The sequence below is a fragment of the Triturus cristatus genome, chromosome 3_2 (assembly GCF_964204655.1).
Source record: "Triturus cristatus chromosome 3_2, aTriCri1.1, whole genome shotgun sequence".
Lineage (NCBI taxonomy): Eukaryota > Metazoa > Chordata > Amphibia > Caudata > Salamandridae > Triturus > Triturus cristatus.
The window spans coordinates 405,601,019-405,616,579 of record NC_140584.1 but is presented as its reverse complement, the minus strand read 5'-3'; the positions used below and the strand labels follow the sequence as shown (position 1 = coordinate 405,616,579).

General features: G+C 43.7%; 1 protein-coding gene across 9 annotated transcripts in view; it reads left to right on the top strand.

Moving 5' to 3' along the window:
• Positions 1–15,219, top strand: part of MAP7D1 (MAP7 domain containing 1) — a 267,976-nt gene extending 252,757 nt beyond the window's left edge. For all 9 annotated transcript variants that reach the window (XM_085647958.1, XM_085647957.1, XM_085647956.1 and 6 more), the window contains 5 exons: positions 2,340–2,390; positions 3,602–3,653; positions 9,540–9,642; positions 13,117–13,376; positions 14,098–15,219. In XM_085647958.1, the coding sequence (XP_085504084.1) occupies positions 2,340–2,390; positions 3,602–3,653; positions 9,540–9,642; positions 13,117–13,376; positions 14,098–14,108 (477 nt within the window). In that variant the 3' untranslated portion in view covers positions 14,109–15,219. The remainder of the gene's footprint in view (positions 1–2,339; positions 2,391–3,601; positions 3,654–9,539; positions 9,643–13,116; positions 13,377–14,097) is intronic.
• Positions 15,220–15,561: the final 342 nt, after the last annotated feature.

Here is a 15,561-nt window from a genome sequence, read left to right as displayed (position 1 = left end):
ATAGCCCATTTCTCACATACATTACATTGGTTTTAGAGCGCTGGTTGGTGCTGGCTTTACTAGTAATAATGTATTTCTATCCAAACTAACCCTTTTAGCAACATTAGAAATAGATTATGAAAGACTGGGGAAACAAATCTAACTACCTAACCTGTACGACGCAGTTTCCCAGCAGGTCTTTGATAACAGTTTATAAGTAACTGTGCTACACTAGTATTATTAGCAAGTAACAAAAGGGTCTCAGTGACAAAGGCAGTAACCCCCTGGGCTATCCTCATTAAATACAGTACTGTGATCCGCAGGGTACGTGTTCTTGCTCTGCTACTTTATGATGGGTCAGACTGCCACTAGACAAAACTCCAATCCCTCTGCAGCTGCAACATTGATCAACAGGCTTATCTTGACATTGATATTGTTGCCTGAATTGTGCTGGACACACAAGGAACTCTGCAGCAGGTGTTTGTAAACCAGAAGTTATTTCTTAACACAGCGCCCCCTCAAGGCCAGCGCCAGGTGTGGCAGCGCTGGTCACTCCGCCTTAAAGCGGACCTTGCACTGAGGTGCGGCTATCGTGCATGAGGGACTAGAATAATAAGGACTAACAAGCTTCGCTACAGGGGCGATAAGCTTTTGTGTGCCCTTACACCACAAAGAGCAGTCATCAGAGAAGGCCCAGGAATGACATGTGCCAAGCAGAGATGCTGTCCAATGAGCACGAGGATACCAAAAAGGCAAGAATGGGATTGGCGACATGAGCAGTTGCCATGCACCATTGCATTTTATTTCTTTTTTAAAGGTAGGGACACTGTCTACTGCTCAACAAATTAACCTCATGAATGAGGGAGGATGTGTAAGAGAATGACTGTTGGCAACCTGAGCAGAAACTACACAAACTTTGAAAGGCCTAGATATCACCGTCCTCTGCTTGGCTGAAGGAAGCCAACATTTTGAACAGGGGTTCATGTCGCAAACCACTCTCAAAGGCAGGTGAGCACCAGTTGGGTGAGGTCCAGTCGTTTCCCAACTGGACTGGCAACCTGCATGTGCGAGGGTGAGAGAAAGCGATTGGTAGTAGAACTTATGACTGAGTGTAAGCCCATAGTGGTCCAGTGCATCACCATTGTCGAGGCTAAGAATCAGTTTGGAATTCATCTGTCGCTCCGGGACGACATTTCGGGCCCCCTACTCCATAGCATGTCATGTCGGTAGCAGTCAGCCTGAAGTTTTGGAAAATATGAGCTCAAGCATGGTCTCCCTGTAATCCTAACCGGTCCCATAAAACCCATCGCTAACATTAACACACTCTCCTCCAGTGTGCTGCCCTCCAAGGCTTACGGCTTCAGTGTTTTTGGAGTCCCATGTGTTTTGACCTGCAATGCTTTGTGTTGTATTTTTCCAGCCGGGTGTATTTTTTTCCGTTTCTGCTTTCGATCTTTAATACATAGAGAGAAAAATCTGAATTGCGTAGTTTCTGCAGATGGACCTCCTTGCAATTCTGTGTGAGAAGCATCACTCGCATAGTATTTTACTTGATTGTTGCTGGTTATTGCGGGTTTTTAACCACAAACTTGAAAAAGAAGCAACGGGTCTGCAGTTCGAAACTTGAGGGATTGCAAGCAAAAATGGTCAGCCTGCCTTGCATCTCAAGGTACTTCCACTTTAAAAGTCACTTTTTAAGAGATACATGTATCAAAAATGTTGAACCATTGCAGACTCATTTTAGCCATTTTGGAGCTCATCGCCTTCGTGTGGTTGACACGCTGTGAGTAATGGAACTTGAGGGCAGGTACTACAAAACAACCTTAAAGTTAAGGCTATTAAATAAATATGAATGAAATATTCTATATAGGGCTCTTTTGCACTTCACTGTGTATTGTTTTCTGTTTACCAGTCCATTGACATTTTTTTATACTCTGTATGACTACATGTATAAAGGAGTACTGTTTGCACCGGCACGCCTACGTAGAGCTTGAATACAGAAACGGGCAGTCTTTTAAGGCTGCGACACCCCGTATCCCCACTGAACTTGGACGCAGTCCCCATCAGAATAGGCGATTGAGCTATGCATTGGCCAGCGGCTTGCGACACATGTTGCGCTTTAAGGCACAATACAACTTCATTGATACTTCCTTATTTTTTTTTTTACAGGACCCCTTATCGTTCTCCTGGGTTCCCTTTTATCCACCCCCTCAAATTCCCCTCCCGTTGTAACCTACAATCAGACTTGTTGCTGTTTCAGTGATTCCTCGGTTGCTTGACTGTGCCATTTTTATACATTTACTTAAATTTTGCGGTTGATTATTTTTGTGTGATTTTTTTTTTTTTTTTTTTTTCCCCAGCGCCTTGAGGAGATCATGAAAAGAACTAGGAAATCAGACGCTGTTGACAAAGTAAGTACAACAGTTGGACTATGGTTAATCATGTGGTGACTATCTAACACCGGCTTAGCTGGGCCAGATCCATGCTAGGTTTTCAGAATGCGCATCTAGGTGAATTATTTTATTTCGATTAACTGTATGTAAATGTGTCTTCTGTGACTATCCTGAAATGAAGTTCCCCTTGAATTACATGGGACAACCCTAGTTTGAACACTACGTTCCTCTTTCATGTAGGTGGTAGACACTGAGCGTAGAGTGGGCAAATGCTTACACCTCCATTCTTCACATGAGCGATCACTAGGGTCGTTCTGTAGGAGGTGGGCCGTGGCCTCCATGTCCAGGTGGGTGAGTTCTTACACAAATCAAAATCAAACTCGGGTGAAGTGAAACAGAAAATATCCCCACGAGGTCATTGTCTCCTAAACTCAAGTAGAAATATCTTAGGTGTGATTAACTCTGTCCCAGCTCCTGCTAAGCACATTTGAGGTTTTGGAAGTTCAGGGGGAAAAAAACAATCATAAAATGTGAGTCTAAGTAAGATTTCTATAGATGGTATTTTATTGAGCTTATGACTTCCACACAAGGAGTCTCGAAAGTATTGTTAAAGCAGCAGACGTCTTTTTGCTCTTAGTTGTCTCCCAAGTTTCCCTGGGCCATGTTTAGGACTCCTACAAATTTTCATTGGCTGCTCTTCCATCCATTTTGTTTTCAGAACTACAACACATACATCCAAGTTGGTATTCTGCCTTGATTCTTACGAGACAACCATTTTTTTTGCTTTCTAAGTTATTTACTCCCATAATTTTAGGCACGCAATTCTTTTGTCTCATAATTAAAAAAAAAAAAAGTAGGATGACGTCTAAAAAAAAAATATAGGCGTTACAATTTAAAATGTCTTTAAAGAAAAGTTTAGCTTAAGCTCTGGTAGGAGAGCTTATGATCGGGTGGAGGGGTATGAAAGAGCGAATACGCTTGTGAAGTATGCTTTACCGTGTCATATGTTAATCTTATATTGGCACTTAATCAGCAATTTCCCCAGTCCTGCCCCTTGTGCGAAGAGTGATCAGCTCTTGTGACCCTCACATTTGTGGAAAAAGTTGTTTCAGCTCTTTAGGGAAATGTAAAAGATGGCCGGACAAAGGGGGTGAAGGAATAACTCTCTGGGGCTATTTCTGTGACCTTGTTTGAGGGTGCAAACCTGAATGTGTCTTTTCCTCTTACAGAAGAAGGCCATGAATGGCAAAGAAGACCGCCAGGATCCCAACGTCATCACAGGTAATCCCTCTAATGGGACAAAGGAAGGGAGGGTGAGAAGGTTTAGTTATATTGAACATTATTGCCCGCTGCTACGCTGTCACAGTTGGGCATAACTACAGGCATGCTATAAGGAGCGGTGAACTAAAGTTGTGTTGAAAATACAGTAATCAGGATGGAAGTCTGTAGTATCCTTGTTTCAATGTGGTTCTTGCTCTGCCAGTGAGATTCTCTCAGAATGATGTAATATGGAATGTTGGGAGTGAGAGGCTACAGTTGGAGAAGGGCTGAGCAGCATGCTGGCTGCTCCTGGTGGGGCTGAACTACTGGACATGTAACTTATACAATAAATACTCCTGAAGTACTACAACCAGCCTGGAGTCAGTTACTACAATTTTATGGCGACGATTTAAAGAACCTGCTTCTGCTACCTCTGTAACCTTCTTCTTCAAGTCCAGAGTCCCTACTATCAAGCTCAAGCAACTACAAGCAACTCACGTAACCACATCTGCAAATGTTCAACTAACTGGCACATCATAGCCCCACCAGTGACCCCTACAACGGTCGCCCTCTACGCTACAGTGCCAGTTCCTGGTTCTACTCCAGCTCAAGTCTCTGGTTGCTGTCAAGGGGGATAAGCCTCTGCTGTGCCCTCATGAGAGGGTAAGCCAAACGTCTATATTAAGCGCTGTGCCCTTTTGTTGTGCCATGAAGACTGGGTAAGCCTGTGCTGTGCCCTCAGGAGAGGGTAAGCTTGACAATTTACTTTGTCCTGTTCTGTGCTGTGCCCTCAGAGGATAAGCCAACCTACGTCTACAGCTTTCTGAACTACATCATAAACATTTTTTTTGGGGGGTTTCCGCAGCAAGTGCGAAGGTAATCTAAGGACATCTTGGAGTTAATATTTCTTTGGATCTGTGACATGTTATTAGCGCTGCATTTACGTTATTTCCGCATTCCCTTCATTTTGGATTTGGCATCAGTGAATGACAAGCTGCAGTGTATGGCATTTTGAGTAAACTCGCACCCTTCGTGAACACTGGGGTTTCTGTAAGCCTGGAGGCATTCCAAATTACATGTGCTGGGCTATATTGTGCTGAATTGGAGGTGCGACGTTTCTCTGACTGGTTGCGGCTGGTTTTCAGTGTCATCTTAAGGTCCCCTGCCTGCTGCTGAAGAATGGCGTGATATTTTTGACTTGGTAAGGTATTATTTTATTTAAAGGCATGTTTGTTTTTCAATGCCTGTAAAACTTGGCAGTTGCGCACTATTTTAAATTTAAAATTGTGTGCTCGCGCACCTTACCTCATCTATGGTGTCGCGCTCTTCAGCTCACGAGCCTCTTGTGACATTTTCCGAGGTTCCCATCGACGTTTGGTGGCAAAGGCGTGCCGCGAACCACCCTGCACGACGTGGGATAGCGTGAGGCCATCTTGGACTTGGAGGATTCAACCATACAAGCTGTTTGTTTGGGAATGTGAAATATTCCTCTTCGGTAATTCTTGCCAACCACGTTTGTCAGTTGGGGTGTGCTAATAAAGTCAATTCAAGCTTTATTTTGTCAGCGGAGGGAGCAACAATTGCAACATACTCTGTTCAACATTATTTCTGCTCGTGGAGTCTGTGACGTTTTCCGAGGTGAAGATGGAAGTTGAGCTGACAGAGTATTTATGTTATTTCAGTGTTTCATGATACTTCAGCAAGAAGGTAATGAGCAAAACTTGCTTTGAAGATTCTACGGAACCAAGTGACATTCAATCTACAACAGTGACTTGTTTCATTTGTGTGGTGGCATTTCTGTACTCTAGTGCAGCGTTGTGATGTTTAACAGTGTGAAATCTAGTTGGCATTTGATTTTTCACTGTTCTGTGTTACGCTGCCATCTAGTGACATTTTGTCACATTGTTAATTTGAGGCTTCATGGGCAATATTTTACCTTGGAGTTTTTGTGTGCAATCTGGAAGCTCAAATTGAGTTCTGTTCAATGTTCTTTATTTGTACAATGTATGTCACTGCTTATTAATCGCTTAATTGCGTGAGGAGTCAATCTTTAGAACCAGTAGGTTTTTAAATTTGCACACAGTGCACAATCGTATACTATCTATGTACCTCTCCGCGAGGTGTGTTTTGGGGTCTTGTCCCACTTTTATGTGCACATCAGTTGACCTCTAGTTGAGGTGTTTCGCATGGACGTGTGTCCCGTGTGTTTAGGCACAGTTTCTTGACCTTTCCGGAGGTGCGTTGTAGATTTTATTTTCCCATTATCCTGTGCACACTCGTGCACAATCTATGTACCTCTCCGCGAGGTGTGTTTTGGGGTTTTGTCCCATTTTTACGTGCACATCAGTGGATCTCTAATTGAGGTATGTCGCACGGATGTGTTTCCCGTGTTTAATGCACAAATTCTTGACCTCTCCGGAGGTGTGTTTTGGAGTCTTTACCCATTATCTAGTGCATAATGTTTTTTTTGTACCTCCACACGAGGTGCGTCCGTAGGTGGACATCACATTATGTGTCTATTGCCTTCATGGCAGTGCACATTTACCTTTGTTAGTTTTCTAAGGTTGGTCAGTTTTTTTTTTATGTTCAAAGGTGCACATGTTCTTACCTCCACACGAGGATGCCTATGCACATGTAAATGTCTTTGCCCTCAGTGGGTGTGTGGTTTAGTCGCCACAGTGCATGGGACACGTTACTCTGGTCATTTCTATTGTTCTAGTTTTAGTTTTTACGCTCTAGCCCAGTTGTATTCGATTTATTGTTGTTGAGGTGCTCATGTTTTCTGTGACCGCATCTACTGGAACTGGATTTCAACTACAGCTCAAGTCACTGCATGAAAGGTAATTTAATGACCTTGTTTGTATTTCTTGTGTGCCGTGATGTGTTCCTATCTAACCTACAGTCTTCAACTGCACAACTGGAAAAGTAAGCTGTTGTTCTACATACAAGCTTTTGTTTCACGGTCACTGTGCTTGGTGTGCGCCACGTGGGTGCGATTGTGGCAGCTTAGGGCCTTCAACCTGTTTCAACCTGCTGCCTCCCCACACTGGGTTCGAGATCCCCATTCACTTGTACCGGCTCAGAAGTAAGGAGAGATGAAATATCGCTCGTGAGGAGACACGGAATGTCTCTTCTACCTCCAAGGTGTGTTTTAATATCGGCAGCAATTTGAAAGGTTTGAGACAATTTTTGTTGTTTAATATTGGCGTCGTTTGAGCAACCCTGCATTTTCAACCGCTAGGTTTTCTTTTGAAATGTTAGCGCGAGCCTTTTTCAGGACGCTCTCTCCTACTTGTTCTCTGCAGTCCTGCTATGTTCGTCATGGTTCCTCTATGACGCGTGCTCTTCCTCTGTCAAAGATGTTTTGGGGAGCACTGGCATGCCGTGAGCCATCCGGCTCGGCATCAGGGACATGCCTCCATCTTGCGTTTGAAGTCAGCACTTACACTTTAGAGCCATGTTTCTTTTTCTGTGATCTTCGTGCTTCAGGACATCGGTGCAACGGATTATTTTATTGCTCTGCAGGTACTGTTTCTTCTTGATGAACCTCTTGTATTATTCCTGCATCCGTGAGTGAGTCACATGCCTTTACCATTTCTATGGTTTGACTTACACAATGACCTGTGGAGGATAGAAGAAATTATCTTTGAATGCGACCACTTTCTCTTCCTGGTGACATAATTTCTCATCCATTGTTACAGTGTGGGTGAAATGTTTTGTTTACCTTTGTTCTGTTACACAAGCAGTGGATGTGCATCTCAGGTGAGAAGTCGCTCACCGGCGTGGACATTTGTTATATAAATTCCTATAGCTACTGTTTTCTATACCTTGTTTATTAACAGAGCTTGTTTACTAATGTTTTTTTGTTTCAGAGGAATTTCACGTCCACAGCATACATTTCGCAACTTCCTCAGTATGGGTTGCCTTGCCTAGAGAATATACACTGTATTAGTGTTTTTATGCATGCTCAACTACAGAACCATTTAGATTATGTTACCTTAATTTGTGCAGAGTTATTGCGCATAATTGACTATTGCATCACATTTTTTAGTAATGCCACACTTTATATTTTCTTTTGCAAGGAATTTTCTAGTTTTTCTTCTAGTGGCATTCACGTGTATTCTCTTCCCTAAAGCATAGGCGAGGGATAGGTTGTTAGCTCCATCCATGACCCGTGGAGTTTGATTGCACACAGTCATTCTATCTCTAGTCTTGAGTCAGTTTTCGTTTCAGGTTCTACATTCTCGTATACCACTACCCCACACGGGATGTACAGTGTGGGTCTTGTTCCCATTACTACACTCTTCAAAAATACATTTACCCCACGTATGGTGTAAAGCATGGGTCTACTCCATCTCTACAGTGCACGTCAACAGACCTCCACACAAGGTCAAAGTTTCTTGTTTTGTTGCCCTTTATAGGGTGTGTTTTATGGATTCTACGGCCATTGTTACAGTGCACAATGTTTTACCTTAAAGTATACAAGGTGGGTTGCGTGGACTGTAGTCCCGCTCCTACTATGTACAGCTCTTGACCTCTCCGTGAGGTGTATCTGTTGGGTCTTCTCCCATTGTTATATGCATAACACATGACCTCCATTCGAGGTGCGTCTCTTTGTGGATTTTCATACGCTTACCTTTATCTTCACTTTTTTAGTGCATGTTTTTACCTTACGTAAGGTGTCTAGTGTGGGTTATTGTCCCACTACTCAGTGCACAGCATTTGACCTTTCTCTTACTTTCATTACATAGTGCACATTTTACAGTGTGGGTGTTTCTTTATTGCAACAGTGCACAATGTCTTACTTCCTCTCGAGTTTACCCCTGCACAAGCGAGTTGTTACCCTTATTGGGTGTATGGTTTGGGTCCCAACCTCATTTCCATAGTGCATGGTCAACGTTACACTGGGCGTTTGTTTTTCCAGGTTTCTTGTTTTTTGTCAACATTATATTGGAAGGGAGGATGGGTAGTGGATTATGTTGATCTCTATCCTCAGTTTCCCTTGTTGTTTCCTTTGCCTTTCCATATGCTTTTTCTCCTTTGCCTTTCCATATGCTTTTTCTGTTGTCTTCCTTCTGGTCTCTTTTAGCCTTTTCCCTTTTTCTTGTTTTTCTCTGTTCTTCTGTATTTCTGGGTATTCCTTCTTCTTCATCATTTTTGGATATGTTTTTCTGTTTTCCTTTTGGAAGAAAGGAGGATATGTAGTATCCTTGTTTCAATGTGGTTCTTGCTCTGCCAGTGAGATTCTCTCAGAATGATGTAATATGGAATGTTGGGAGTGAGAGGCTACAGTTGGAGAAGGGCTGAGCAGCATGCTGGCTGCTCCTGGTGGGGCTGAACTACTGGACATGTAACTTATACAATAAATACTCCTGAAGTACTACAACCAGCCTGGAGTCAGTTACTACAAAGTCTTCGCTCAATTAGGTCACAACTGGACTAGTGCACCCACTACAGGATTCAATTTGCCACAAAGGTAATATGTTTGAGTTCTGGTGGGTGCATCCGCCCTTTCATCCTTTCTTTCTAAAGCCAGCAAAAAAAGCTCTTGAGTTACACTATAAATCTGTATTGTTCCTAGATGCTGCTTTGGGGGTGCATGCTGTTAATGATGATCACAGAAGACGCGAAATTGTGAACATTTCCAATGTGCTGTATCCAGCAACTGTGCGCATTTACCAATGCCGTTTTGATGTCCCCTGCACTGCAATGTGTAGGAAGCGATCTGAAAGAAATCATGTTAGGTTGCACAGTAGCCTCTTGTGCTGATTGGGGTGGTCTTTAGCCTTGTTGAGCGGAAGGAAGTAATGGGTCTTATCTCTGCAAGAATTGTTGATAGGATTAGTTCCTCGTGTGGTGTTGGTCCCGTGTTAATTCACAATTTGTGTTGTGTACTCGCCTTTTCAGACTCTGTCAAGCCTTCGGATGGAACTGTGAATGTGGAAGAGAAAGAGGCTCGGACGCCAGACTCTCAAGATGGTGAAAAGAAATCTGACCGTGCCCCCCGGAGGTATGCAACCCACCTATAATTATAATTCCAATTTCTAAAGCGAGAGCACATCACCCAGGGTTTCAAGGCACTGTGGGCCGTCTGAGAGATTAAGTGAGCTATTGCCCAGAGTCGCATGATTCGGAGCTGCCACCGGCGATCGAACCGTGAACCCCGCGCTCTGGAGTCAGCTGTCCTGGCCGCTGCGCCACACCTCTCCCAACCGAGGCATGTAGAAAGGCCTCCTCGGGTGTATAAACCAGCTTGACCCTCTGAGGTGTGGATGTCGCCCTATTGCACTCATGGTCAGTCTGTACAGTGCACTCTGTCACTTTACCCAAAGTGAGACAATAGCATGAGGCCTGCAGTCTCCGGCTTCCCATCTCAGCCCTACGCTCTCCTGCCTCTGCCCAGATCCCCTGCTCTGTGGTCTTCAGACTGGATTATGTCCCCTCAGGGTGAGTAACTGTAGCAGGGCCCTTAACCCAAGGCGAGCACCTATGTTTATTTTCTGTGGAAGGTGTGTGTAAAGTGTTATATTGCAATTAAGCCAAGGCATCCTAATGGTGTTATGGGAAGAGGCATGCCCTCCAAGTATTGTCGATAAAACCGTTATTATTCAATGCTGTTGACATTTGCTGATAAATGCAATGAAAAATTCTGCGAATACGCCATTTGAGGTTTTTTTCGAGAACGTCTTTAACCATAGGTCAAAATATATTCTAGGGTTTTTCTCTCTCTGTGCATGCGAATTTGAGCGAGCAAGAAGTGTTGACATCCTAATGGACATTGACCTTTCATGTTTAATGTTCCAGCTGCCAGAGTGATGTTAGGTTTCCACCTTTGAAGCACATTTTTAAAACATTTGTTCTAAAAAATGTGATTGGTTTTTAGAGAGTCTTTACACGAAGCTCCAGAACTTCTTGCCAGAGCCTTGCAACCCGCTGGATATTACTCTTGTCTTACAAAACAAGCTATGAATGTCACTGCCCTACTTGTTCAAAGTGTACAGCGTAGAGAGGGATGGTGCCCCATATTAAATGAAACCTTAAACAATCACTGGTAAAGACAATTGATCTGGCGTGCGTTTTAGCTAAAGCATAAAGAGCCTGTTGTGAAAACAGAAAACAATCGTGCTCATTATGTTTAAGCACATTATTTATAAAATGCATCTACGTGATAAAGAATTTAAAAGGTGATGATTCAATTTACTTTTAAAATGTAAAATAATCCCTTGCACTCCATAGGAGGTGGAATAATACACCAAATAGCCAATAGCATGAGGTGAGAAAACTACTCCTCTGGGTGAAGCCCTGGCTACCACTCTGTATGTTAAAGAATTGATACCAATAAGTAAACCAATGGGATGGAAAACCAGAGCTAAAAAAAACGCCGGCCAGTGTCATACTACAGTTGACCATTAGATGTCACTGTTGTACCTGCTCTCCATCATCGTACCCATCGACAAAGCCCAGTGCTTACTTAAAATGTAAACGTGTTGCTTTGTGAAGTTAGTGCTTATTGACGTTCTCTAAAGATAGAAAGTGACGCCAGCCAGTACCTGTCCCACTCGGTCAGCCACATTGAAAGAATTCCAGTGAGCCGCCTTTGTGTGAATTTAGGGCGTGGTTTAAGAACTGCTGGTGAAGTCGTTGAATGACAGCACTGAGGCGTGACGTCCCCCCCCCCCCCCCCCCCCACATTCTTACAGTTCCCAAGTGAGGGCTTGAAGCCTACTCTGATACACTCCGTGGCCCCTTTTGGAGACTTGAACTGCGCGTGTGTTGGTAAAGCATAAACCTAGTTGGAGAGAACAATGGAGGGCTGTACGGTATTTAGTGGGCTTGGTTAGATCACTGCAAATAAAACAAAACAAAAAAAACACAGAAAGCATGTGTGACCTTGTGCAATGTAACTGGCGCATGTGTAAAGCGTTCCACGGACCTAGGACACACCATATAAAACTGCAAACCGAAGTCCGAAAAGCACGGATCGAGCAGCCACACATCCTCTCCAAACAACACCCCTTTGTCCCACAGACTTCAGTTGTTCAAACACATGGGCTGCACTTTGAACAGAGACAGGTGCCAGTTCCGCTTTAAACTAAGCAGAGCATGCGCCTGCCCCCGTCACTCTCCGACTCAGCAGGAACCAGAGCCCCCCTTCACTATCAACAGTGGAGGAATTGAAGGGAGAGAGGCCTGGATCACCAGTGACGCGGCATGCACCATCTGGGCCTCAAAAAACATTTCACAAACCGCCTTCCTCAGGCCGCCGTCACTTGAAAATCAGAGCGGATTGAAGGCGACACCCTGCCCCCGAGACCACATTTCAATGGTATGCTGTACGTCATTTAAGTCACAAGGGTTGCAAATCAGTTGCAATTATGGTACAGAAGGGTTGCTTTGGTTTGTGGACAAGGATCACATGATTGTTTGAATGTGTGCATATCAAGCGACTGTGATGGAACAGATGATAAAGGCTTCCAACGACTACTCGTTCTCACCCGCCATCTATAGGGGTGTGTGGTGTTGTGAATCTGCTTTGCAGTTCACCATTCACCCACAACAAGTATTTCTTAGGTTATGATTTTATTTAAAAGCTTTCCTTTAAAAAAAACTTACTAGTAAAACATTCTGAGAAGAACATCTTAGTTTGCCTGAATTTAAAGTAAATTGCAAAAAGTAGAATTACAGTCAAGGTAAGAGTAGCTAAGGGGTACAATTCCAACACTTTACTCCTTATCCCAGCCCAAACTTTGAAACTCAGCTCAACCCTGCCCAGCTTCTTACTCTAACCCTGTAATTTATTTGCATGCCTTAACCCAGCTTAACCCGAAACCTCACCGTGACCCCTTCTCTTACCTAATCCCTTGTCGTGCCACAATAGTTGCCATAATCCTCCCACCCGTAAAACCTTGCACCAGACCAGCCCTATCCTGCTTCCTGAGCCCATCCCTTACCTCGAACCCTCCCAAACCCTCACATCATCTCGCCTATCACTGAAGCCTAAATCGCCAAAACCCTTACTTTAACCCCATCTTACCTGTAACTTTATTTTATCTAGCCACAAATCCATACTCACATCCTCAAGCATACCTTTTCCAGTTGAAATACTTTATCAGACTAAAAATAATACAAGAAAACACAATACCTATATTATGCAGTAACAGTCAATCATAAACGAAAACAATAACTACATATTCAAATAATGGATTTCAGGAAAAAACAATTGGGTGTGAAAGGCGAAAAGACCAGTTGTTTTAAAATAACAATTGGCAAAAAAAAAAGCAGTAAATTGCTAAAAAAAAAACCGCAGGGTTTATTAAATTTTCAATGAGTAAAGAGACAATAATAATTGTCATTTTTTCATTAAAAAAAATCATATCAACATGTAAAAAATTATTGCTTTTTATATTGCATTATTTTTTTGTTTTTGTTTTTTTTTACATCTGTGACCGCCTCTTTTCCTTCGTCATTGCCACTTTCTTTGCAGCCTTCCTGCCAATGAAATGGCCCAGCCTGTGTCCTTGGTCAATGGTCTGCAATCTGAGAAACACAAAAACGGCCTCTCCTCCAAGGACTCCCAGCAGGACTTTGAGGAAGTGATCAAGCTGCCCAACCACGTTGGCTCTGTGCGGGACACCACCAACAGCCACGGGGAGAGGGGTCTTGGCCTCCCCGGCGACCCCATCATTGCATTCACAGATGAGCCCTTCCTGAAGAAGGCAGTGGTTCAGCCACACCAGATCACAGGTAATTGTATTGTAATTGCATTTATATAGCGCTCGCCGCTTACTACCCCTGACGAGGCGTCAAAGTGCTTTTTTGGCGAGTAACACGCTACTCCGGAACCCATAAAGGATTAGTGGTGAATTAGTATAGTGAAATATGAAAGTAATTAGAGTGGTGGATATGTTAGTCAGTTATTTGGATTGAGAAGGATAGCGTAGGGATAAAAGGGGAAAAAAGGTTTGCATTTATATAGCGCTTGCGACCCCTGATAGGGTGTTGAAGCACTTTTTTGGGCGAGTAGCACGCTACTCCGGAACCCATAAAGGATTAGTGATGAGTTAGTATAATAAAGGTGCTTTACTGAGAGAGAAAGCCTTTAGCTGCCCTTCAGTCTCACTTCAGGGCTTCTACTTTTAAATGGGTGCATTGAAGTTTCCTTTCAGTATGAGAATAGGGCTGAAATGGCTGTTTAGGAGGCACATATTACAGGCAACTAAGCTTCTGGAAGCAAAATGTTCTCTCCTCTCTGGTTGCAGAGCCTCCCAACCGAAGTAGGGGATGGACCTAGGCTGTGAGGTTAATCTGCGGGAGCAGTGAACGAAAGGGAGTAGTTTGGCCTGCATTGCTAATTGTAGGAGGCGGAATAAACCTGCAGATGCTTGCAAGCCGTCCTTTTATAGAGACCTCCATAAATGACACCCTGCCTTCACTTTCCTGACACCTTTTCTTTCATTCTCCACAGAAGTCCTTTAGGAGGAAGTGCAAATCTCGACACAGACTCGGATCCGCATCCCTCCGATTAGGGCCACACAGCCTTCCCAAAGCATGTTGGACATTACACAAGTGCCAATTCTGGACCTGTTCTCAATAGTTTTTTTTTTTAAAATAATAGTAGATGTCATTGAATAAGCACTCCTTGTAGGAAGGAGTATGGGCGTGTCTCAAATCCATCAAATCTCACATGACGACAGGATCTCTGAATGAAGATGTGCGAGGGACACTTGAACGGTAGGTGGAGAAGGTCCTGCAGGGTCGGTGAGGCGGAATCTCCCCATCTTGTGGGACTGTCTTTTTTTATTTTAATTTTAACTTTGCACCTTATGAGACTGACAGTTTCATTCACTGTAGAAATGACACGGAAGCCACTGACTGCTCAGCAATGGTGAGTTCAAAACTGAAGTGCGGTGTTCTAATAATGTAGTTATTTAACTTGAAATGGCCGCTGGGTACAAAGACTGTATGTGAATAATGTAAATAGAACCTCACAGTGTTATATCCGGGGCTTGCAGTGGATTCGCTTCCTGTAAAGCCCCATTCCAGAAAGTAGCGGGATGCGACCTTTGAACTTGTGTGGCCACGCCCTTTTGACCTGAACTTTTCAGAGGGCTGCAAGGGAGCTCGGTGTGCTTTGAGCTGCTTAGCGGAGGTGCAGATGGAGACAACGGCAGGGACGCCATGACGTCATTGGCAGCGGCTTCTCAAGGATGACGCAGTACACTGGACACAGAAGGAGAATGACTGTCTACTCCGAGAACTGTTGCTCCTTCGACACTTGCAGCTGTGTTTAAATAAAAAGAAACCTATATAACCCATTTAGTCTGCTGTCCATGGGACATGTGTGTTTCCGGTCCGTGCGTTCCAGGCAACTGCACCACACATTTGTGTCGTCTGCCATCGCCACGTGCACAGTCTCCTGCCTCAGTCGCTGTGCCTATGATGTCACTGTGTAATGTAAAGCAGACCACTAAACTCATAGAATGCTCCACAAGGCCTTGATGGCTTTTTTTCTGTTCCTGCTCAGTTGTGACACAATGGCCAATCTCATAATAATAATGACAATAAAAAACACATTTTAGGAATACAATCTTCTTTTCCATTGAAACTACAATTTTATTGTTGTCTTTTTGCACGTTCACATGCCTGTAATTTTCTGTCCTTGTATGTGTCTGTCTGTTTGTGTACACTTTTGCTTAAATGACTGCAGATATTTACATCCGCTGTGTGTGTGCTTGGATTTGTGTGCCCAGGTGATTTGTGTTATGTGTGAGTAACGTATTTGAGGGTGCTTCTTTATCAGCAGTGTTTTTTGGCCTTGATTTGTAACTGGTTGCAACAGAGACGTTTTAAGGCTTGGGCAAAGTGGGCTCTGGCCCAGGGCGCAGCCTTTCAGGGAGGGGCCTCCTGATGGAGCACATCTGTTCTGCAG